The following is a 23,937-nucleotide window of genomic DNA, read 5'->3' as shown; positions in this document are numbered from 1 at the left end:
GTCAATTATGGAGTTTGTGTAGGAGTCAATTCATAATCATGGCTGGTCCTTCGGATCTTTGTACACTTTTACGGGATTTCCAGATAGATGATGCTTTCATGATGGAGCATAAACCGGCACGACCCTATGCATGGTACTGTCGTACTTTACTCGAGCATAGGTGCCTCCTTGACGACCATGTTGCGCACGTAGATTGGTGTCTTGCACTGTTTGCTCATTGCAGAGCCTCGCCGATGTCAAGGAACTCAGATATTGAATGCCAATTGACGCACTTTCGAGCAGGCATTCCCGATAACACCAAGGGAGGCCACTTGATAATATCGGGGAGAGAGAGCGAGCTCCCTCAGCTTACACTCGGCAGAACCCCGGCCAAACATCAAACCCCCCCGGTTCCCCACGCCCATTGAGGCGAGGTGGCATTTTACTGGGGATTTCCTCCAGCAACCCGCCCAGCTTCTTTGTAAATCCCCCATCCGCGACACCCATCCTGCCTCTTTCTTCCTCACGCCTCTCTACAAGCCTTTCCACGCGCGATTCGCCAATTGCCCGCTTTCGACCACTTTTCCAACAAGCGTTTCTTCGCAGTCGCAAGGTTCTTTCTTCTCTACAACATCCTATCACAATGGCCGACCAGGTTGAGGAGATCCTCGAGGTCCCCCGCGAGTTCTTCAAGGATGGCGTGCAGTTCATTAACCGCTGCCAGAAGCGTACGTTTTATCCCTTCTTTCTTTTGACGTGGCGCTTTGTAGGGCTTGAATATGATGCTAACGCGCATTGTCTTTTTTTTTTTCTCTGCTATAGCCGATAAGAAGGAGTTTCTGAAGCTCTGCCAGGCCGTCGGCATCGGCTTCGGTGTCATGGGCGCAGTCGGATTCATCGTCAAGCTGAGTACGCTTTTTCCTCCTCTCCCCCCAAACCTCCCAAACCTCTGGGAATGATCCGCGTGGACAGTTTGGCTAACTCATGGGTTGCGTCCTGGCAGTACACATTCCCCTGAACGGCCTCCTCGTCGGCTCCGCATAAATGTCTGCTCTTTGGCGTTTCATATTGGGGGGAAAGTTGGGCTTTTTACGACGGGATGGGAGAAGGTCTAGCGACGGGGTGATCGCTGTGTATATTTCTGCTTTTTTTTTTTCTTTTTCTTTATCTCTGGGAATAAGTGGGATGCCAATAGCATGTTTAATTGATTGGTCTGGGATATGGCGAAGGCGTCGAATGAGCATGTCGAACGTGATATGGATACGCTATGGAGCATCTATGGATGTGGAGTACAGCAGACGATGTGCGTCCTGGATTTCTGCCTCTTCCTGATGGAAGCCTCTGGCAGGAGTGGCGATGCGAAGTTGAGAGCCACAGGTCGTCAGGGAGGGTTTATGCCGTTTGCTGCCTTGTTGGATTGGATAGCCAGGTCAGATACGACATTTCATCCGAGCAATGGAGAGTGTGTTTGTCCGCATTTGAGAATCCGTGACGGTTGCTGTTCACGTTGTAAGAATGGCCTGCTATATATCGCTCTACAGCATTGCATGCGTGCTTTAAGTTATAATCACCAATTACAGTAGAGGTGCAGTCAGTGGAGGTGCAGTCATGAGGACCGAGCTTGGTGTAAAGCCATCATGCTCGAGAAAGGTTATCATCGAGAGCTCAATGACTCACCCAAGATGCAAGGAGGACACGTTCTCACCAAACACGACACATATGGCACATGTGGGAGGCCGTAAGCCACCTTTGGTCTGCAAGGAAGCTGTCCCGTATTTCTTTCTCATTACTATTATGTTCGCAGCGTACGATTAGCGTTCCTATGTGGCGTACGCAGGGCTGTCTCAGACGTGTCAGTGATGAGTTGTCGTCCAGTGTTTCGGTATACATTGGTGAGAGGTGCAGGAAGAGTTTCCACGAGGTTGGCGATTTTCGACTTGAACCCCGCGGCTTCGATTTGGAGATTCCTCCAACTACCTACCAACTAGTAACTACATAATACGTCAATTTATCCCACGTAATCGCTTCTTCCCTGGGCTCATTGTCAACGGCAGCGAATCTCAAGCTCATCTATGTTGTCAAATGCTCATCAGAACTATAACGATAAGTAATGAACCATGCCGGGCAAGGGTAAAGAAGTAGCTCTCCGGACAGACCCCGTCGTCGTCGAACCCTTAAGTGAGCACACGGCGACGGTCATCTTCCTCCACGGTCCCGGCGACACCCCAGAGATTCTTTCCGGGCCAGTCGAGCATTGGAGGGGCAATGGCCAAGTCGACCATGTCAAGTTTGTGCTCCCGTATGCGCCGGTGATTCCTCTCACAGCGGTAAGTCTGCTTTAACTGGCGGGTAGGTAGGCTGAGCTGAGGGGCTGATGTGGAGTGTAGAAGGGGGGAGTGTCTATGCCTGCGTGGTTTGATATAGTAAGTCTTCCTCCCGCTGGTTGAAGAATGTCTTCCTACGTTTCGGTATTGTTAATGTTTCGTTGCTACAGAAAGCCGACGAGGACGTAGCCGGCATCTTTGCCAGCAGAGACTACATCCAGAGCCTCATCACGGACGAGATCAGCGCCGGGACACCAGCAGAGCGCATCCTGCTCGCCGGCTTCTCGCAGGGCGGCGCGGTGGCCGTTCTCGCGGGCCTGACGTACCCCAAGAGCCTTGCCGGCATCGCGCTGCTCTCGGGGTGGCTCCCGCTCATCGACAGCTTCAGGGACTACATGCCCGAAGAAAATGCAAACAAGGAGACGCCCATTTTCCTGGGCCACGGCATGGAAGACCGGACGGTGACGCTGGAGATGGCGAAGAAGAGCCGGGATGCGCTGACGGGGATGGGCTTTGCAATCTCGTGGGATGTATATCCGTGAGTGTTTGCTCAAGTCTGATAAACGGCGTCTTGGGCGCTTAAAACTTGATCTGGGGGGTCATGCTAACAGTTGGTTGAATCTTGTGTGGTGGGCAGCGGACTGGGTCATGCGACTTGCGAGGACGAGCTGGATGATGTCGAGGCCTTTATCGACGAGCAGCTGTCCTGAGCCGGAGCGCGGAACGAGGACATGGCTTGAGTTATTAGTGCTGTCTCACGCTTTGTCTTGTAAGTGTTGGGACAATGGCACGACGGGTTTTGGATCGATGCATGCATGTGTTCGTATCCGCTGCAGTGCTGCAGTTGAGAGGGTGGTTGAGTGGGATCCTCTTGGGGTGTTGTTGAGCCAATGCAAGAAACGAGGGCATCTGTCCCACTTGACGGATCATCCGCTGCTGCACATACGAGGCATCTGCTGTATTCCATGCATTTGGCCAACAACGCATAGATCCATAATACCTAGGTACCTATTCCGCGCCTTGTGGTCCGTATGTACATGCTGCCACTCCAGCACTGTTATTCCCGTATGATGTGAAATCCATTGCTGGCCTCGACGGGATTCACGTACACGTACGACTCTCGCCAGTAACACTGAACGGCACAACAGCCAGCAGTGTCCAGTGATGGCGCTGTTGTGGCTTGGGTTCAACTGCCTACCTAGTACCTATGTACCTAGAGAACCACGTCAGTCCCCCCCCCCCCCCCCCTACGTATGTACGTTGTGTGAGAACTGATACTGCTGCAGTGCATCTCCCCAGGCTTCCCGCATCACGCACGCCGCGATAAGGGCACGACGACGGCCTCCATCTTCTTCCCTCTGTCTCTTTGCATGGATGTCTTCCCGTCTGCATTGACGTCAGGCGTCATGCGTGGCGGCTTATGGATGGCCACAGCGAACCGATCACGCTATAGAGGGAGCCGCTGCAGTGGAGGCCCTACCTAGAAAGGCTCCAGGCTCCAGAGGCTCTCCGGGGGGGGGTTCAATGCTGGAAGGCCGGCGCTGTTTCTGCCCAGCCCAGAACCCCCTCCATCGCCCGTCTTACCGCCCTGTGGGGGGGACCCAAGGGCAGGTCACTGATACCTAACCTAAGGTACCTAAGTACCTAAGGTACGCTGGATAACGACGTCGAACTTCCATCTTGATCCATCCATAAACTTGTGCAAAGACGCAACGACTGCGCTTTATCTCGTACGAGTGCGGGCACGGCATTGCTGTCTGCCATGTGCCGCGACCTGGCCGTCTTTTCTCCCGGTCCAGCGCCTGTCGAGTCTGCATCGCCGTCCGTCTGAAGCGTCTCGACCTTCAAGGTTCTCTGCCTGGCTGCGGCTGCTCTCACCACAGCGGTATTTGCCTCTTGGCTCTGCTCTGCCCTGCCCTGCCCTGCTCTTATCATCATCATCAAGGCAGCGAAGCCTGGTCTTTATCATCCCGCCTCATCTTCTTCCAATCACGAGCCCCCGTCGCTGCATCAGCTCTTCCCTCTCAAATTTCATCGTCTTGGGATTTTTCTCCATATCCTCCCGGCATGGCGACTCCCAGCGCCTCTCGACCATCCACTCCAACACCCTCCCAACTGCCTCCCATGCCTGATTCCCCCGTCTATTCTCTCGCGTCGACTGCTCTCCCGCTGTCTCAGTATAATCTGCCCTTACCGCCTCCTCCACGCCCGTCGCATGCCGTCATAACAAACGCAGACCTCGAGCGGTCACAGGAGGCGTATGCGGAGCTGTTGACGTCGGCCAAGGCCTACCGCGTGGCTCTCGCTGCTTTGTCAACGGCTGCCTCGACATTTGGCTCGGCGTTGGAAGCATGTGCGAGGCTGAAAGAGGCGCGGTCTGAGCCGATTGGCCCTGCGGGAGCCGCCAACATGACATCGAGCTTCACGACCAAGGGCCAATGCACGGCGGATACCCTCATGTCGGCCTCAGGCGTGCATCATCTGATTGCAAACCACCAGCAGATTCTCTCGGAGACGGTCTACCGCTCTTTCGAAGTGCCCCTGCTACACGAGCTCGACAAATGGCAGACCGTCATCAGTGAAGAGGAGGAGACGTACCAGCACAACATCAAGGCCCAGAGCAGAGAGGTTAAGCGCCTGGAGAAGGAAGGCCTGAAGCTGCATAAACAGAGGCGCAGGGACGTGGCCCGCTTTCGAGCCCATCTCGTCGAGCTGACTTACAAGCTCGACGGCCTGACAAGCCTGCATGCTGACCATGCAAGGACGCTGTTGAGGGAGAGTCAGGAGACGAGCGCTCGAATCGTCGAGGCGAGCTGCAGCCTTGTGCGAGCCGAAGTGGACATATTCGAAAGCTTGGCTAGGAAAGGCTGGAGCGGCGGTGGTCTGGACGATGTCCTGGAAAAGGGCCAGGACTTGTTTGCCATTGAGGACGATGGTGCCCATGGTGCCGGTGGGAGCGGCGGCGAGGGAGTTAAGCTCTTCTCCATTCTGCCGCCCAAGAGCATCCTTGCGGACACGACGTCTGAACAACGGAGCGAGAGCCTGATGATGGATGGTGATCGCTATCAGTCACTCACCGCCATGGCTTCAGACCCCAAGCCAACCGGGGCCGACTCGGAGAGCGTCTTCTCGGCCGACTTTAACAAGCCGCGTAATGCCCGCCCCTTTTCTCCGCAGCCGATTCGGCGGGCGCCTACGGACGTGACGTTTGACTTGTTGATAGGTCCGGCGTCTCCCAATCCGCAAGACGACCTCTTCCCGCCCATAGCACAGGAGGGCATCAGGGAGGAAGGTGACGGCGACGAAGCCGGGCATCAGCACAGAGATGAAGAAGCGCCTTTTGAGCAGGCGAGGGATCACGACCTCTCCGATGAAGACAGCGGGGAGCCAACCGAGAGGTTCATGCTTGGCGAAACGGGAGAGCCTCGAGCACACGAAGCATATGAACAAACTGAAGCACATGGAGCACATGGAGCACCTGAACCACATGGAGCACCTGAACCATCTGAAGCACATGGAGCACCTAAAGACCACGGTGGAGAACACGAAGCAGACTTTGAAGCAGACCGCGGAGCAGATCATGAAGGGGAACTTGACAGACATCACAAAGAAGAAGAGAGACATGAAGATGAGGAAGAAGGGGAAAGGGGGAGACTCCTTGGCTTTAGCTCCCCCTTTGATGACAGAGACTCGCTCAATCCACTGAACGATTTGGACTTGGACCTTTCTCCCGAGTCCGCGTAGGGGCGCGCACTTGGGATGTAGACGCCCCCCTTTTTGTTCTCCTACCTTATTTTTTCTCCTCTGTGTACTTGTTTTCCTTTTCTGGTCTCTTTGCACTCTATTTCCTTGTGTCTCTAGCATGGCTTGGTGTTGGTTCCTCTGCCATCGATATGATTGAACGAATGGCTTCACGAAATGATATTGACAGATTGTGTTCACTTGCATTTTCTCTACCTCATTCTTTATTTTCTTCAGAGCATGCATTTCCTTAAGGCGGTAAAAAGTATCTTTTCATCCTTGATTCCACTGTTTCTCTCTTTTTTTTTGCATATCTAGATGTCTGTCGAGAAAACCGGACTTAGATACTCTGAAAGTGATGGGCGTCTTCCACCGACCTCGGATGAACGAACAATGTAGTCGTGCATGATAAACAGGGCCACGCCAAGGAGCTCTCATCTACAAGACTGACAAAAGACCAAACAAGAGAGGAAGAGCCTATAAAAGAAAGAGGTATTTCATCTTACATACAATACGTGACCCTTTGTTTCCGCCCCCGGTTAAAACGCCTACAAGAGTTCCATGATTTCAAGTACCCTCTGATGCTGGTTGCGAAGCTACATCCATCCACCCGCGCACGGTTTTCCATATTTTCGGCCTGTCCTTTTTTGTTGTTGGCAAGCCTTGACTTGCGTGCGCTGTTTGTGTTTCTCTTTTCCACTTCCACAGACGCTGTTGGATGACTTGCTGCATCCATTCGCTCATCCCACTTCGTCCATATGGGAAGGGACTATCCCAAAACTTCGAAACCTGGATGAGAAAAAAAAAAAAGAAAAAACAAATTGAAAGAGGAGAAAGAACAAATTAAAGACGCCTGCAAATGATATTCAGCCGCCCCAACCCACATACTCAATCTCATCCTTCTCTAATCATCCTTGTCCACGGCATACACGTCCCCCTTGAACAGACTAAACGTCGCATCGAGCCACCAGATAATCTTCCAGTAAAGGCTGGCGCGGCCCCAGTCAAACTCGCCCGTCTCCGTCCGCGGCACCTCGTTGCCAATCATGCTGCCGGAGAACCACTTGATGATTGGCAGCGCGTTGAGGATGCGCTGCATGACCGACTGCTGCGGCAGGAGGGCCTGCTCGGCGGGCAGCAGGCGGGCTTTTCGGGCGGTGGGGATGCGTCTGCAGAAGATGCTGTCTTCCTGGTCGAGCTCCAGGGGCTCGATGCCCGTCATTGTCGTTGTCGTCGTCGTCGTCGTCAGTGGGAAGGGGATGGGGTCGAGGATGGTGGCGCTGGAGCTGTGCGAGTTCGTCGTCAGGGTGGCCGAGTTCATCGTCTGGCTCGAATCCCTGGACTCGGCCGGGGAAAGGTCGAGAAGACGGCTGTTAAACGTCGTGGGAAGGCCCGAGACGGACTTGCGCTTGGCGGCGCCCAGGCTCGGCGGCGCAAAGCTCGGCACGCTCTTTGACCGCCCCTCGTCGAGCTGCTCAATGTCCGGGCAGGCCTCGTCCTTGACGGGCGCCAAGACGCCCCGGTACGGCTCGGCATACACGAGGTGGCCCAGGATCCTCTGCGGGCTGGCGTACAGGGCGGCGTTGCCGGCCTCTGCGCTGGCAAACGTCACCTTGACCCAGTGCTCGCCGCCGTCGGCGCGGTTGACCAGGGCGCGCTCCTCGGGCGTGAGGTTCCGGCGGCGCGTGAAGGCGGGATCGCGCAGCTCCGACTTGTACCGCCGCTGGGTCGAGGGGGGTTCTCGCGGGTAGTCTTCGAGGATGAGGCCGGCGAGGGCTTCGTAGTGGGCGATGGCGGCGTACTGCTGCGTCGCCGAGCGGTAGCCGCGCAGGATGAGCTCGACGGGGGACGACTTGACGGCCGCGCGCTGTGGGACGGCGTCCTCCTGCGCGCTTGACGAGGCGGCGGCTCCGCCGGCGGTGGCCTTGCTGCGCTGGTTGGAGCCCGAGGGCAGGTTCGCGCTGGCCTGGTTGGAGACCCAGTCGTAGAAGAGCTTGTCCGCGGCGGCGAGGGTTGGGTTCTCTCGGCCACGAGCTGGAGTCCCTGTCTTAGAGCGAGACCGTCTTGTTGACTTGCCAAAGGAGCCTGTTTCCGCGACGCTGCGCCGTGTTCTGGTTGTGCCTTCGTGTCTGGAGGGGGAGAGGAGAGAAGAAGTCAGATTGATGATGAGAGAAAGAGACTTGAGCGATGCTGAGATGGCAGTGGATAGCTTACGGATAGATCATGGCATAGGGTCGCTTGATGCCGTCCTCGCCGACGTAGCATTCTTCGTCGGGGACGTTGTGGAGGATGAGCGGCGCCATGGCGACGGACGAGGAGAGAGAGAATGAGAGAGAGAGCGAAACAATGAGGATAGCTGCGTGAAGCTTGGGATAAAGGCCAGAGCCAGTGAAGGCGCGACGTGAGGGCCAGAGATTGGTCGGATGGGCGCGATGCAGAGGCCCGAGATTCGATACGAATTTATGGAGCGAAACAGAAAAATCCGTGGCACAGCAACACAACAAATGGAACTTGGAGGTGGCAGTTGGCTTCACCAGCCACAAGAGAGCTGGGGGAAGCGCCACAGTTACCTGTTTTTGGGAGCTTCAGCCACTACCTTGTCGGGACAATGGCTGACTAAAGGAGCCTGTTTCAGGTGCTGCAGTGCCTTGTAATACTGTATTGTGTGTACTTGGATCATCTTGAAGTCATCTATTGTTTCTGCTCTTCTCATACAAGAATTTGGCAGAACTCTAACCATTCATTACGCACGATCCTACTTGAAAAACCATGAAAACTTGGAATGTTTTATGCATTTGGTACCATCATCATGATCTTTGCAAGCTCCGGTTGCATTCGCCTCCTCTTCGTCTCTAGGCTCCCTTTACGCTCTTTGTTCGGCGGGTTCTTCTTCTCGGCTCCCAGCAACAATTGATCTGCGGTTGCATTAGGATTCCGGGGTTGACCGCCTTGCCTCATGGCGATGTTATCATTGGATTGTCAAGAGAACATCATTGCTTGTTTGATGAGGCCGATCTTGTGGGTAAAATGACTGCATAGCTGAATCGTAGATCCTCGATTGCGCTTCGATTGGAAGTGGAACCACCGCCGATGAAACGTGGTGAAGACGTTCCGCACTTCCGTGCTTAGTACTGTAGAGCAGCAAACTTCAGTCGGGCCTTTCAAATATGATAAGGCGCTTACTGAGACATCATACGCAGATGGCGGATGGGCCTTTTTTATAGGTATGCAGAGCGAACAGTTCATCAATGGCGTTGCGAATTGACGCTGCGATGGTTGACTTGGTTCTATAGGACTTTGACTTGGACAGCGGCGGTTGTTCGTCATGGGTCGTTGTTTGCTTGAGGCTTTCTATCAGATCCTCGATTCCGATTCACATATACCTTGTTTCTATCCCATTGTCGCCTTTGTTGAAGTCGTGATAGTCGTCTGTGATTGCAGTGTTTCGTCAGCAATGGTCTTAAGCTTAAGGCACGACCTGCAAAGTATCGCTCGGGCTGGTTGCCCATCGCTTGAGAAAGCATCTAGATTATCTCTGTGTGAACATGTCCGATCAAACGAGGAGAACAGTATCATTGTAATCCCAGGCCCAACTGACTTCACCAGCAAAGCAACACACTGCAGAGGCCGCCATTGCAGACAGCAATGGCCAAGTTTATTCGCAGTTATTAGTGAGGGACGTCTTCACTTCGTGTCTCCTGCGCTAAACAAACCCCCCTTTGACCCTTACAGTAGAATCAGAGACGACGATGTATACACGGTCTAGCCGGCCTCATCCAGCCCTATACATGTACCCTCCCGTCTCCTCCGTCGGCCTAGCCGACTCTTTCAGCTGCTGCTACCAGAGCTACTAACCCTCCATCATGAAGCTAGCACATTTCTCAAGGTGATGGTACAGTAGGTACTATTCACAGCCTCATGTCTCACTCTCTCGGTTTACGAATGTAATGATATACGCGGAAAGCAGATCTTTCTTCTTCAAATGGGCGTTTCAACCCTTCATTCGACTCGAACCTCAAAACCGTCATCCGGCACAAGCACCAGCAGCCCTACCCTCGTAATCTCGGATTTACACATCAACCTCGGATACGAATCCCATTACAAAACCGCTGGAACCCTATGGCCAAGCCCAGGACTCTCTATAAAGCATGTATCTGACACGACACTTCGCTCAAAGACCCTGTCAACCTGTGAAGCTCTTGAGGAAAGAAAAAGAACATTGCCACTCTCCGGTCGTGCGGACACTCATATCAATACTCCATCCCCTTAGTAGAACTAATACCAGCTTATCAGTCGCAGAGGCGCAAGCTGTTGGTCTAGAAGAGAAAAAAAAAAAAAAAAAGATTTTGATAGCTGTAAGGCTAATGCAAATCTTGACGTGAACCCGCACGGCATCGCCCTTTCTGCTAGGTCTACTCCAGCTGAGATCGCGACACTAGAAGGAAAATTTTCACCGCTACCGCTTCTGTTTTTACTTTTCCCTTTCTTTCTTTTCTTCTCTTTTTCTCCCCTTAACCTTATCTGAATATTCCTTCTTCTCAGGTGTCGTCTAATTAGTCCGGCGACTAGCTACAAGGTAAAATGCTAGGGAATCCCGACAAACCCCCATCCCTGCCATCGCATATGTAGAAGCAAAAAAAAAAGGAAAGCAAATCTTTGTCCAAGAGAAGGGATCTAGGCTAGATCTCAGCTGGCATGTCCCAACAACACGGCTCGCCGATGATGTAACCCCAGCGTCCCATCAAAGGGTCAATTGTATTAATACGCCTTGTAGTTGACCCAACAGCCAGAGTTGTCCCTGCAAGAGAAGGCCTGGCTGGCTGCCCCCTCCCCCCTTGTGCACTGCCGGGACGAAGAGCGTATTCGGCTCTTTCAGAAGATAGTAAGCAGGCATCTTTTAAAGTAGAGGGTCGTGCCAAAGGACCCTGCTTGGCGCGTATGCCGAATCAGTGACACCCGCGTTAAGCGGGAAAGAGAGGATGCGTAAAAAATGGCGGATATATGGCCTTTGATACTACCTTTGATAAATGTTACATCTAGATGGGAAATATACGTGTTCGATGTCATATACATATCTAGTCCAAGCACTTACAAGCCCGGAACAAGTCATGCCAATATTACCTTGGTAATCCATTCATCCACAATATACAAAAACCGTCAAGGAAAATCAACCCAACGAACCAGCGCCCCATCCTCTTCCGTCCTTCTTCCTCCTCGTACCATAATCTCTAAAATTCTCCTACGAGTAGTCTCTAGAATGTCCTTTTGTACCATTCCCTTCCTTCACACCCCTGCCACACGCTCGATATTAATAGCACCATCAGCATCTAAACCCACTCTTGGCCCCGGCCACAAGTACCTACCCCCTTGCAGACGGTCTTGCCGAGCCTCCCCCCCCCAAGTCAGGTCACGATGCCGAAGAGGGAGAAAAAAAAAATCTGGACAAGGCTGCTGAAAAAAACAAGTGCTAGTAGTAGTAGTCGGGGGTGGTTCGTCAAAGCTGCGCCAATATGGAGCGCGTGGCTCGGCACCCTCGTACGTGAACTGACTGATGGTACCTTGCATGCCAACGCTTGGCTCTCGTACATTCGGCACGTCGTTTCCCGGCAGTGTGGGGAGCGAGGCGATGACGATGACGATGCCCAGAACAGCTGAACAGTCAGTTGGATCTGGAGAGAATTTTTTTTCCTTCTTGGTCACTTCGCGCACAGGGATCACCGTTTTGATTGTCTTAAGACGCGGGAGGTGTTTGATAAAAGAGTCAGGGAGCTGGGTATTGAGGGCGCTGAGCCCATGTAAGTAGCTATGGCTATGATAGAGTAGGTAAGGTGGATATAGATGCAAGGAAAACATGTATGTAAAAGCAGTAGAGAATAGACTCGAAATGACAGGTAGACAGAGTGTAACATGCAGAAGTAGTTCCGTGCCCATCCCCCTTGGGTATCCCAAATGCAAACCGATTTCCGTCCCAGCCGTCGCTTTGTTCCAAAATCGCAGAATCAGACAATGATAAGAAAAATGCAGTGTTGCGTTGCTTCTTTGAAGAATGACCATTTCCCGAGGCCGCCGCCCAAATCCTGTGAACACCCCTGCCTGATGCATTCCCATAACACAAAGGAAATTGTAGGCTTTGCGTATAGCGTAAGTAGTTTGATGAGTAGGTTCCCTCGAATTAAAACGCCCGTAATGATAAATATGTGCTGTGAAAGAATATACTAGTCGTTGGAGATGAAATGTCGATAAGGTGTCGTCATGGTGATGCGTTGTCGAGTCAGAATGTGTCCATGTCATCGCGATGGAAGACAACACCTCTTCGCTTCCAGCCTCCACGCCTGACATACTCCTCAAAGCTGTCGACCGTCCTAAAGGTCGGCCTCTTGGGGACGGCGTTGGAGGCGACGGTGCTGGACGTAGACTCGCCTGCGGCTTCGGCTTGCTCAGCATCCGCCTTGGCGCTTGACGAGACAGGCTCGGACATGCTTGTAGAGGGAGTAAGGTCATCCAGTGAACCGACTGATGAGATAGTGGACTCGGACCAGCGAGATCGGGGTAGTGAGGGTCTCTGGTTGACGTGCATGAAAAAGTAATCCCGAGGCTCGTCACCTTCATAGTCGTGGTGGTTCACAGGACTTGCATGAGGGAGCTCCATGGTGAACTGGGTCTGATCCTCATCCTCGCCATCAAAGTCTCTCTCCGAAGCCTCGAGGTCGCTGCTGTCGGTATCCTCGCTGTCGTAAAATGTGGGCGCCGCATTGAAGTGATGCTGATTGATTGGGATGAAAGGCCGGTCATGTAACCTCTTGGGAGGCTGGGAGGCTGAGTGAATAGAGAAAGCGTCGAAGCTAGCAGCAGTGCCGCTGTTGGGGGCCAAGCGAGGAGTGAGGCCGCGGATGGTGGATGTTGATGAATCTGAAGAGAATGACCGGTCGGATGTAGAGGCGAGAGAGCAGCCTGAGAAGGAGACCTTGCGGATGTGCAGGTCCCGGGGTTTGGAGCCCCGTCGCGAGCCAAAGCCACCAAAGAGAGTCATGACGGCAATGGTAGTTGTATGGATGCTTTTGGTGTGTGGGTGTGGATATGTTGTGAGCCCGTGTTGTGTAAGTGTGTGTATGTGTGTAAGTGTATATATGAGTGAGTGGGTGTAATGAGAGGGTTCAAGTCGGTTGTGGTATGGATGAGAAAATAGCCGGTCGTTTGGATGGCGGATGGTGTTGATATTAATATGCTAGTATATGCGCAAACTCAATCGCTCGTGCAGAGGCTAAGGCGGATCGATCGGTCCAACTAAGTTGCAGAGGGAGGGGGATGTGATGTGTATGATGTAGTCGTGCGTGCGATGGCGTATCTGGCACACAAATGCAGGAGGTGGCGAAACAGGTGGCAGACGATCAGAGAACGCTGATTAGTCCAGCGAGCGTTGCAAGTCCAAATCCTCGCCGATCTGCTGCTTTGACTGCTCTCAGAGCTGAACTTTGGAGGGGTATCGATGGATGATGCCGTGATGCAGGAACTCCCGGACTGCCGGAGAGGAGACGGCTTCGTCCATATATGTGTAGAGAGCCCATGATGCTAGCCGGCGTGCGAAGGTGTGCCAAGAGGGGAGGGGCGTGTGCCAGTGCCAGTATTAGCCCGTGGTGGGCGTGTGAGTCGTCGGGCTGGTCTAGTCCTTGGAGAGCTCGCAAGCATGGGCATCGGATGGAGCCTGGACCGGGCGGTGGCTTTGATCGGCTCTCGTCCTGCACGCGGCTCGTACGTATCGTACCTGCGACTGCTCGCCATGTCTTGCACGGTTCCTGCTAGGCCTTACGGCACCATGGATGGCCCCTCTCCACATGGGACGCCTCCGATAGTCGTCGTGATGATTCTCACCAAGACATCCCTCCGTGAACTTTGGGCTTCATGGCTGTGAAAACCCGTCTCCAGGAATCCAGCCAAGCCGAGAGCTTGGACTTCGCCGACCTGAAGTCGACCGGTGCTATTGTGGCTGCCGTGCTGTCCATTGCGTCGGGCTCTGTGCCAACAACATTCTGGATATTTCCAGAGGCCCGGTGCGGCGCCAGCAGCTAACGACGCACCGATGATGAGTTTCCCCAAAGTGCCCATCATGTGTGTGAGCGTGCGGCGTCGATGATTGGGGCGATCAAACCAAACGAAACAAGTCGCCCTGCGCCAGCATCCTGGTCATCCTCTCAGCCAACGAGCCGTCCGAGTCCAGGCCAAGCCAGCCAAGGCCTCACCTCGTAATCATGGGCTGAGAAAACCCCGGTCGCCTGGTGCTAGGAATTATCGGCTAGACCAGGGGCCCCGGTGGCTTCACGCTGCCAAAACCTTGTGGTGAGCTACCCGTACCGGACTTGCACATTAAGTGGTTGCGTGGGTCGACGTCATGCCGAAGGGCGCCCATGCCCAGCGCATTTTCAACGCCCGCCATTGCCGTTTGACGCTCTTGTTCCTGGACCTTAGCTGTGCATCGTGTGTACTTCGTACTCGCAACGGTATCTGATACAGCATCCTCGCGCCACAGTCAGCACGAGCTTCGGCCTGCGAGATGAAGGGCTACCTGGCAGGCAGCGATTACAGCAGGGCCACGGTGTCCGAGCTAAGCGCACCTTGAGGAATGTCCGCAGAAGGCCTGTAGAGCGGCCTTGAGCAAGGCTCCAGGCCCTGGAGCGCAATGCGACAACAGCGTTGGGCGCTCCATGCAAGGGAGAGACGAAAAAGCTCTTCAGAGTGGTGTCAATGTCTTGGCAGGGCCTCTACACGAAGTGACCGGCGGTGGTGTCTCACACAAAGAACCAACTTGCCAACAGGCGTCGTGACGGTCAAGCCCGTTACGAGGTAGTGTGTCTCTCGTCTGTGCCGTGCCTGGAGCAATCGCTCAGGAACCGGCGTGAATCGGGCTGGCGCTATCAGTGACGAGGTGACGAGACTTGCTTTTTTCGCGGCGATAGTTTTTGCAGTCAGCTGCCCTGGACAACTGGACACGGCACCGGCGGCAGGCCCCAAGGACATTAGCAGCCACCGCGGGATCCCTAGCCCTAGCGAGGATGATGGCATGAGTCCATCGTGGCAAACGGCAGCTGGAGAGTCGGAGCTGTGCCTGGCGGTGATTCAGCCATCGATGATCGATCTTTGTTAGCACAATCGCATCGCATCGCATCGCGTGGGAGAAGAGATGGTACTAGATGCCTGAGGATAACTGGAGCATCGCGGCAGGAACGCTTCATGTTCCCCTCTGCCTCTTGCCGCCTGGCCTCGACTAGCGGGAAGTAGTGCTCTGTACATGAGGTATCCATCTAGCAAATGGATACGCTACCTGCGCTCAGTTTCACGCGATTGGCGGGATAGCGAGATACTCCCCAGATACGCTCCAGATACTACCTACCTACTAACCTACATACGGGGCAAGTGCTGGTGATGTGAGCAGTGCGGAGCAGCTCCTCCCTGCTTGAATTGTTGGTAATGATGCCCAAGACATCGCAAAAGTTACTCTTTCATCTCACCATCAGGCATCGATAGCGCAACAGGCCGGCTTCAGCCTTCTCGCTGCTTCCGTCGCAATAGAACCACGGGCTCCCTGCCATCGGATCGTCCGAGGCTGGTAATCCAGACCGATCGATGAAGAGCCGCCGCAGCATCTTGGCAGCAGATCTGGCCTTGCATCCATGGCTCAATCGCCGGGTTCGCTAGATTCGCGCGCCTCTTGCAGGAAGTCCTTTTTCCCGCTCTTCATCTTACTATAGTCGAGTCAAGATAGTATGCCATTTCGACGCCATCATTCTCCTAGACGCAAGCGAGCCAAAAGAAAGTCCGTCCCGCAGCGCCTCAGCCAGATCGCTAAGATAACGACTCCAGCAGGACAGGGGTGTCCGGGGGCTGTGGCTTGGGCAGACGACCATCTCATTCGCCGTGACGGGCTTCCCCTCAACGCCTCTCAGGAACCATGGCTGCGCTGTCAAAACTCAAAACCGGGGGCGGAATGAGTCTGCGGTGCAGCGAGCGATGGGCTCACGCCGAGTGTCGATGGGCTGATTGTCGGCCGAGGCCTTGACAAATCCCGAGACGCAGTTTCACAGCGGCGTTGCACCACCGCAAGCCAGCATTCCTGGGTGGCCTTTCGGAGAAACGAAGCCTCTCACAACCCCACGTTTTCCCCTCCGTCCAGGTGCTGCGCCAGTTCGACCAGGTCTCCAAGAGCTCGGGCAATGAGCCAATCAGCAAGCTACGACGAACGGGCTGCGAGGAGCAAAAGAGGGCAATGGATTGCGCGGGCTTGCATACTATACTATCTTGACAGCAAGCTGCAATCTCTGCCGAGTGCGACTTCGCATGCATGCACGCCCCTCTCTGTTGCTACTCTGCCAGCGAGACCTGCATCACTGACAGCTCAGCCGCACCAGCATCTTGCAGCCGCAGTCAAATCTCATGAAATTAGGATCGTGATGGGGCGTGGACGCTCGAGTGTTGAGCTGATCGCCCTGCTGTTGGCAGCATGGAAGCACACCGCAATAGCGCATCAATCAAATCTTGGGTAATGCATTTACCTTGAACCACAACTGATCTGTGCGTCTTCTGCGTCGCCGACCTCCTGAAGCCCGAGCCTTACGGCCAGAGAGCAGCAGTAATATGAGACATGGCTCATCGCAAGCTGCCGCCCGCGCCGGGCCTTTGCAAGTGCGACAACTCTGTGGTTACACCGCCTTTACGAAGGAGGGCTCCGATGTAAGGGCATCACCACTGGGTACTCGACCCTCTGAAGCTTCTGGATCAATTTGACGTCGTCGACTGTGATGGGATTTTGGCTGCGACAGGGGTAGGCGGTGGGGTGCTCTCCGGTGACCATGCAGGCACCTGGAGTACGACTTACACAGGTTCCAGGTTACCTATTGAGGACCCCAATTGTTCAGCTGCAGAAGAGACGAGCACCAACAGCTATACCCGGGCAATGCCATGTCGAGGCAACGAACACCGCGCACCAGGTGGCCGGCTCCTGCACGATCAACTGAAAGGGCATCCTTGAGCTCTGTCTTTGGCAATATGCAACATGCAAGATGCGGCCCCCAATGCCAATATCCTAAGATTGCGCTTCAATATTCTTTCAGCCCCCTCGCCGCCTTGCCCGATGCAGGTCGTGCAATGCTCTCGAGCTTGGTGGTTGCACCCATCTCGACTGGAGTGCTGCCTCCCTACTCCGCACTGCTACTGCTACTACTACTAGCATATGCATGTGTGTGATCACAAGGCCGCCGGATGCAGGTACGGCGCAAGCTAGAGCTGCAGGCACCCAAGACGCATGCATGGCCGATTGCCGTGGCACCGCAAGCCGCAGCTTGGTTGCGCCGCATGATGACAGCGCCGCGTCGATTTCTGGGTGCTTGACAGGCTTTGACAGGATCCAGCATCCGGGCTCTAAGTCGACGACGAGTCTGCAGCTTTCAGACGGACATACAGGCGCAACCACTACTATCCTGCGGACGGAGCACCTTGTGCGCCGTACTGGCCAATGTCGCCGGCATGTGTCGGGATTCTCATGCGCACGGCGCTCACCATGAAAGCCACGCCTAACAATGCTGCAGCCACTTTTGCAGAACTGCAGGACGAGCGCTCGCACAAGTGCCTACAAGCGGTAACCACCACGACCGAAAGGCGCTCGTGCTCCTACTTCGCATAACAGGGCCAAGCCAACGGCGACATCATCAGGACGGGTCAGTCGCTTCTACAGGGTGCCAGCGAGTTCTCCTCGCAATCTGGAGGGGCTCCTTGTCGACGTCGCGAGATCCGACAGCCTGGGCGCCAGGCTTGTGGACACGCGCAGAATTCCGGAAGCCCACGGGACTGAGGGACTGCTATGTGCCCAGGTCGCTCCCACGCTGTCGGACTCATCACTTGATCACTTGATCATTTGCCCGTAGTTTGCGCTGCGCTCCGTGCCCGGCCCACGGCCATTGCGACCCTTGCATCTCTCATCAAACAATGGTTGATGTAATACTATCACGCCCCAGGTTTGGGTTACTATTGACATGCGGTCCCTTGCTGCTGCTGTTGGGGCAAAACCCAAGTCCATGGTCCCGTCATCACACACCCGTTCGTCTGCACTTCTGACTCGGGACGTGATACAGACTTGACAGACGAGCATGCACAGTCGTCACGACTCTGGCTGCGCTAACCTACTCCTCCCTGTGTTACTGCAAGATTAGGACCCTTGCCGTCGCTTCCACGGCCATGGTAAGCAATCTGCGCAGTCTGTCAAGGCTTGCACTCCCTAATCCACAGTGTTGGTTCTCGACCCTCCCGCTTCTCTACTGCTGACGGTGTAGGACACAAACAGACGAGGAATACCTGCGTGTACAGGTATGAATCTCCCCATGTGCGGAGCGCCTTATCGAGGGGACCACAAGGCTCAGACGGATCCGCCTTGTCGTGATGATCCGACGCCAGCGCTGGCGTGATATCAAAGGAGCACCTATGAGGGTTCGAGCCGCTGCTCCCGCCGCAACTCTCGTCCCACTGTCGGCTGTCGCGCTGCTCCGCGGGCCTGCGAGAGCTTGTCTGCCCTATTTGCCTGGTTCTCCCGAAGCCGAATGAGCGCCCGCAAGGCGTGCCGCAGACGTCCCGTTGCAAGCTAGTACGCTTTGTGCTCTGGTTGACAGCACTAGGCGCAGGTTGAGACGCTTACTGCTGTGCCGCTGAATGCTGATGACGGATCACGGAGCAGATGTGTCCCCTCTCGCTGAGGTGACAAGACACGTGCTGATGGTTTGTGAAGGGTTATGGACGGGTTGTGCTGATGGCTCTCGTCCTATCTTGCCTAGAAGATTGGGCTGCTCAAACTTCAATCTAGCTGCCTTTGCAACACCGTTTGATGGACCATCACAAGCCATCTATAGGTGGTTTGCACCGTCGTCTCTAATAGGCTACCGGATGGTTCATCGGCTGCTGCCACTACACCACCAAAGATGAGATCAAAGGGCAAAAATAGACACGGCATCCCAACAGCCGAAGCCTCGAGATTTCTTCCTTCCGAATTCATGTCTAGAGCCAAGCACCCGCGCCCTTTTGATGTTAATTATCCCCTCGACTGGGGTCATGGCGACGGGCATACACTCCTGATGTGATACCCTAGACTAGATGATACAGGCTTCTCCGCACATTGCGAGTGACATGCTGTACAGCGCCGCGAGCTGCGTTTTACGGCCAAGTTGCTGACAGGGTAAGCAATCATATGATATGACTCTGATGATGATATCTAAAGCCCCTTGGATTCGCAGTCGACTTGTTGATCACTTTTAGTTGATGGGAGAGAAGACTTGGGGATGCGATTGCAGGGATGCCTGTCTTTTACCCAGGAACTATGGTTGCACCTAGATGATTGAGGAGCAAAGGGACCGCGGTTCATGATTCAGTATAAATGTACCCTGTAGATTGCATGGCAGCCCTGCGACTGAGTATTGCAAATACCTTTTTTTTGGTGGCGTTTGGCTGGATGGACACAGGTTGTAAGCGCTGGGCTGATGGGGCAGCCGAGCGAGGCTGACGGCGGGTAACACATTTGCTGGATGAACTACCCGCCTTGGGTGACAATTGCAAGCTCTAGGCATTGGCATGGTTGTTTACGGCTCGTAGATGGAACTGGATGGAGTTTAGGCATTGGTATGGATGGCATCCGGCCAGTAGGTAGAACAAAGGAGCAGTTTGAATTGACTGTCGGGATATCATATCACTACCTACGAATAAAGCTGTTCCTACCCTTGTGACTGTCCGGTAAACAGTCGAGATGTAAGTTATCAATTCTGAGGTAGTTGAGCAGGCAAATCTATGATTGGCGCTTCTAGACATTTATTCCAAATAGCAATACTATACAGGTTCTTCAATGACCCCCCCCTCCCCCCTTTCCACAGGCAAACCATGGAAGTCAAGAAACTCCAGCCGCGGTACTACGTACAAATTCCTTCACCCTCACACAATGCACCCAGAATAAGACCCAAGGAGGAAAATTTTTTTTTTTTTAAAAAGCTAATTGCTGTGATACCCTGCATATCGTGGACTTAATTGAGTTGCGGAGTATGTACAAGCAGTAGCTTACGGGTTGCATTGCGTTGCGTTGCATCGCAGAACTACAGGGTTTTGGCTGGGAGAGAAAGAAAGGAGAACCCGACAGCTTGGATCAGGCGCCTGGTTCGTCTCGGCTTCCATGCCTTTTGCTTGCTTACTGTTCGTGGCAGGGGGGGGGGGGGGGGGTTTGGTCTCGAGATATCTAGGTACTATATTTGTAAGGATAGGTATGTAGGTATGTATGTATTTAGTCCCCTTGTCTGAAGTGTTATCCTTGTTTCTTTGTTTGAAAGTCTTTGATCTGGACGGATGAGTTGATGCTCAGAGGATTTTTGTTCGTCGTTAATTATAGTACCGGAGATTCAGCTGCTGTAGACCTCGTCACTCACTGTCTGACAATCAAGCCGTCCCAGCCGTCCCAACTCATCCCATTCCCTAAACTTAAGAGAAGCCAGATCCAAAACTCCTACCAATAAACCCCCGCAACCTCCGTCAGTCCTCAAAGAAAAGCACACCATCATCATCCACCACCCACTAAACGCATCCCCCCCCTGAACGGCACGGCACGCCTGTCTCCCCTGCATCCCATCCCATGGTTTGTAAGGAAAAAGACTCGCAAAAGTCACCCAACTCGCTCTCAAAGACCCCTTGATTCTTCATCACCGCGTAGTACCTTACATACATACATACCCATCCCTCTTCCTTCATATATGCGCACTACGCGTGTCTGGTGATATGCTATCCAGTTCGGGGCTTAGTACGGAGCCGGGGAGTCGACCTTTGTCACAATCCGCGCCCGCAAATGCAAATGAAGTGGTGTGGTGTGGTGTGTATGTATCTGTGTGTATGTGTGTGTGAGAAGTCCCCCTTGATCCATTCAACTCGCATTGACAGGTCTTGTTCCGATAACAAGACTCTCACTTGACATGTCACGCTAAGGCCTATAAGAAACACGGGATTGTATCACTTGTGTGATTTAAAAAAAGAAAAGCGTGTCACACACAGACGACAGCCGAACTCTTCTTTTGATCCCGAGTAGTACTATCGAAATGCCCCTGGCTATGGAATCATGCCACTGGACTCTGGTTACGAGTTCTAGAATTGTTCGTACATACACCCCACCCCCCTTTGGAAAAAAGCTCAGCCAAAGTCGGTCGGTGATGGGAAAACAAAGATGCATCGTCCAGGATCTTGAAGTCGTCCCTTGCAGCCTCAGAGACGCCCTGCATGCATTAGGCTGACGTGTTGTGGCGTGCTTCATAGATGATGTGCTGTGTTGGATCCCCCCCCCCCCCCAGCTTTTGTGACCTGACTTGACAAGAGTCCGATGGTTGTCGGAAGCTGGGATGACGGGCGTACAAGATATTGTTTTCGTTTCCACGCCGCCGGCAGGGTTCACCCATGAGGGAACGATCCCAACACTGCGGTTCATGTGACAGGTATCTCCTTGCCTGGAACAATTCTGAAAAGCTATCTGCCCCTTGCAGTTGATCCGACTTGCTATCGAATCCGGAACCACCCGTAGTCCGCTGAAACCGGGAGAAGATGATGTGCTAGTGATGATAGTCGGTGACTTGTCGACAATAGCTTCGTCCCTGGCGAGCAATTGGCAACACTATCCGTATCGATTTAGACCGACATTTTCTTTCCTTTCGTCTGTCCGATTTCATGGTATCCTGGTCGGAGAGATTGTGGCGTAAAAGAATAGGGCTGACGGCGGAGGCAGCCGGTAGTATAAGAATAGAGTAGAGATTGTATATGATGCCAAGAAAGAAGGCTTCAGCTGAACTCCGGCAGCCCAGCTTCCCGGTATCCAATCAATCGACGAGACTCCCTCAATCCTTGGTTTGTTTGTTTTGTTTGTTTGTTTCCTTCCTTTTTCCCTCCTTTGTCCCGCAACTCCGTGTGTAATGGCAATTTCGTTGTTTTCGTGTAGCGGTCAGCAAATGGCGTTGCACGGCATGTCCATCCCCTCGCAATCCCGTGTCTCGCCCTGGAAGAGTAAAGGCACAATTGCGCAATCCAACCATCCGAGTCGAAAACAGCAGCTGTCTCAGCCATACCCGGCCTTTTTTTCTCTTTACAAAATCCCGTCGCTCTCGCCGGGCAGCCTCTCAACCCGCTTCTGCTCCCAATTGTCCAGGTCTCTTCCAGCAAGTCTCTGCAAGCATTCTGCGTTAGCCTCCAAGCCACCCACACACACACAAAAGCACGATTGCCCATTGATTTCTCTCTCTATCTTCTCCCCTGCATATTCCACGCCTCCTTGCAGAGAGATGACAGGTCAAAGGGTAGGTGATGGAAGTCAAACAACTCACATAGTACTCCTCCTTCATGTCCACCTTGCGTGCCGCCCTCCTCACGTTCAGCTCCTCCTCCTTGGTCATTTGGCGCACCTTGCGGTCGTGCTTCTCGTATCGGATCGCCGTGGCAGGAGTGAGGACGAAGGAGCCGGCGACGATGACGGCCATGAAGGGCAGCCCAAAGGCGAGGAACGGGTGCTTGCTCATGAGGGCTCGGTATCGCATGCCGAGCTTGTTGGCGTCGGCCGACGAGCGGAATGTCTTGTTCTGGAACGTCGGCATCGTGATTGCGACTGTGATTTGCCGGTTGTGACTTTGACTGTGATTGTGATTGCGTTTGCACGGAGTCTCGGGAGCTGTCGCTTGGTTCGATTGCGCGGGTGCCTTTCTCTCGACTCCTTGTTTCGACTGCTGTCTGTGTGAAAACTTGGCCCGGCGTCTTCTTGTTACGGCTGCGGCTCAAAGTGACGCTCCTGGTAGCACTTGGTACGTGTTCCTCGATCGATGCGCTGCTGTATTACCGTGAGCATGGAAACGTCAGATCAACAGCCAAGGTTCGAAGCATCGCATGACTTGTGGCTGATCGGACCGATGCTTTTCCCAGAGCTCCGGATTTTGGTGGGGCCGCTTCCCGCTCGCCGACATGCAGCTACCCAAGCAAGCTTCAAGCATAGTAGTACTACTATCAAGACACACTTGCAGAGCCAAAGATTTGGATGTGAATTCAGCTTCAGATGAGCATTCAAGTCATGATACATCGAGAGACGAGGAATGGTAATAAACTTGATAGGCCAGTAACAAGGAGTGTGATCCATCTCTGTTCTGCTAGGAGCTACCATCAAATCAACATTGCCTTCCTTTTGGAAATCAACAAACTTACAAATAAACCCAGCCGTATCATTTGAATCGTCCCTTCATAACGCATCCATATTGTAGGTCTGCATCGTTCGTTCAGACAAGGCTCAAAGCCAACACCAAGGCAAACGTCAAGATGTGTTATTATACCCCCCTCGTTCGACCGCATACTATGCAACCCACATCTGGTAAAGAAGAGAAGTAAATAAGGAAGCATCGTGTGCCTCGTTGTTGAGAAGTTGACTAACTCGCTTTCTCTCATTCCGCATCGATCAGGTCTCTCAACGTATCGCAGTTCCTCGAAAACAACATCAAATCTCCAAAATCCTATGCGTTTACAACAGCCTAGTCTCCGTCTGACAGAAAAAGGAAAAAGAAAATCTTCACGTTGGAAGGAAGGTATGGAGAAAGACAATAAGGAAAAATCGAAAAGTGTTGTCGTTGGTACAAAAGCAAAGTGCTTAGCCCTATAATACCACAAATGAAACAAAAGGAAGAAAAAAGAAGTAAAGACAAAAGACCAATTCTTTTAGGGTGTGCTGTTTTGCTGCTCATGATCGCCTCCATTCTGTCGTCATCGTTGGATGCGGGTAAGGTGAAGTGTTGATGTCGTGTGCTATGCCGTGCTGCCCAAGTGTCAAGCATTGGGGAATAAAGTAAGGAAACCTGCATCGCAGAGTGGA

General features: G+C 53.4%; 6 protein-coding genes across 6 annotated transcripts; 3 read left to right on the top strand and 3 right to left on the bottom strand.

The window, feature by feature from the left end:
- Positions 1 to 622: 622 nt before the first annotated feature.
- TRIREDRAFT_65623 (uncharacterized protein) lies at positions 623 to 1,023 on the top strand (the record flags this gene model as incomplete). Its single annotated transcript, XM_006967286.1, has 3 exons — positions 623 to 707; positions 802 to 888; positions 983 to 1,023. The coding sequence occupies 3 exons, from the start codon at positions 623 to 625 to the stop codon at positions 1,021 to 1,023; spliced, it is 213 nt and encodes a 70-aa protein (XP_006967348.1).
- Positions 1,024 to 2,096: 1,073 nt separating this feature from the next.
- TRIREDRAFT_65677 (uncharacterized protein) lies at positions 2,097 to 3,013 on the top strand (the record flags this gene model as incomplete). The annotated part of the gene is made up of 4 exons (XM_006967285.1): positions 2,097 to 2,306; positions 2,367 to 2,421; positions 2,478 to 2,841; positions 2,941 to 3,013. The coding sequence occupies 4 exons, from the start codon at positions 2,097 to 2,099 to the stop codon at positions 3,011 to 3,013; spliced, it is 702 nt and encodes a 233-aa protein (XP_006967347.1).
- Positions 3,014 to 4,385: 1,372 nt separating this feature from the next.
- Positions 4,386 to 5,555, top strand: TRIREDRAFT_38863 (uncharacterized protein; the record flags this gene model as incomplete). The annotated part of the gene is made up of 1 exon (XM_006967122.1): positions 4,386 to 5,555. A coding segment is annotated over one exon (1,170 nt), but the record flags the coding sequence as incomplete, so codon positions are not given.
- Positions 5,556 to 6,948: 1,393 nt separating this feature from the next.
- On the bottom strand, positions 6,949 to 8,347 carry TRIREDRAFT_22869 (uncharacterized protein; the record flags this gene model as incomplete). Its single annotated transcript, XM_006967106.1, has 2 exons — positions 6,949 to 8,173; positions 8,259 to 8,347. 2 exons carry the CDS (start codon positions 8,345 to 8,347, stop codon positions 6,949 to 6,951), a joined length of 1,314 nt encoding a protein of 437 aa, XP_006967168.1.
- A 3,505-nt stretch (positions 8,348 to 11,852) lies between these two features.
- TRIREDRAFT_122952 (uncharacterized protein) lies at positions 11,853 to 13,151 on the bottom strand. The gene is made up of 2 exons (XM_006967199.1): positions 12,386 to 13,151; positions 11,853 to 12,244 (listed from the first exon to the last, which is right to left on the bottom strand). The coding sequence occupies exons 1-2, from the start codon at positions 13,072 to 13,074 to the stop codon at positions 12,217 to 12,219; spliced, it is 717 nt and encodes a 238-aa protein (XP_006967261.1). The 5' UTR covers positions 13,075 to 13,151; the 3' UTR covers positions 11,853 to 12,216.
- Positions 13,152 to 22,176: 9,025 nt separating this feature from the next.
- Positions 22,177 to 22,681, bottom strand: TRIREDRAFT_4901 (uncharacterized protein; the record flags this gene model as incomplete). The annotated part of the gene is made up of 2 exons (XM_006967092.1): positions 22,177 to 22,257; positions 22,415 to 22,681. The coding sequence occupies 2 exons, from the start codon at positions 22,679 to 22,681 to the stop codon at positions 22,177 to 22,179; spliced, it is 348 nt and encodes a 115-aa protein (XP_006967154.1).
- Between the last annotated feature and the right edge of the window lie 1,256 nt (positions 22,682 to 23,937).

Source organism: Trichoderma reesei, assembly GCF_000167675.1.
Source record: "Trichoderma reesei QM6a unplaced genomic scaffold TRIREscaffold_16, whole genome shotgun sequence".
NCBI lineage: Eukaryota > Fungi > Ascomycota > Sordariomycetes > Hypocreales > Hypocreaceae > Trichoderma > Trichoderma reesei.
The sequence above is the reverse complement of the archived record's forward strand: the minus strand, read 5'-3'. Positions and strand labels throughout refer to the sequence as shown.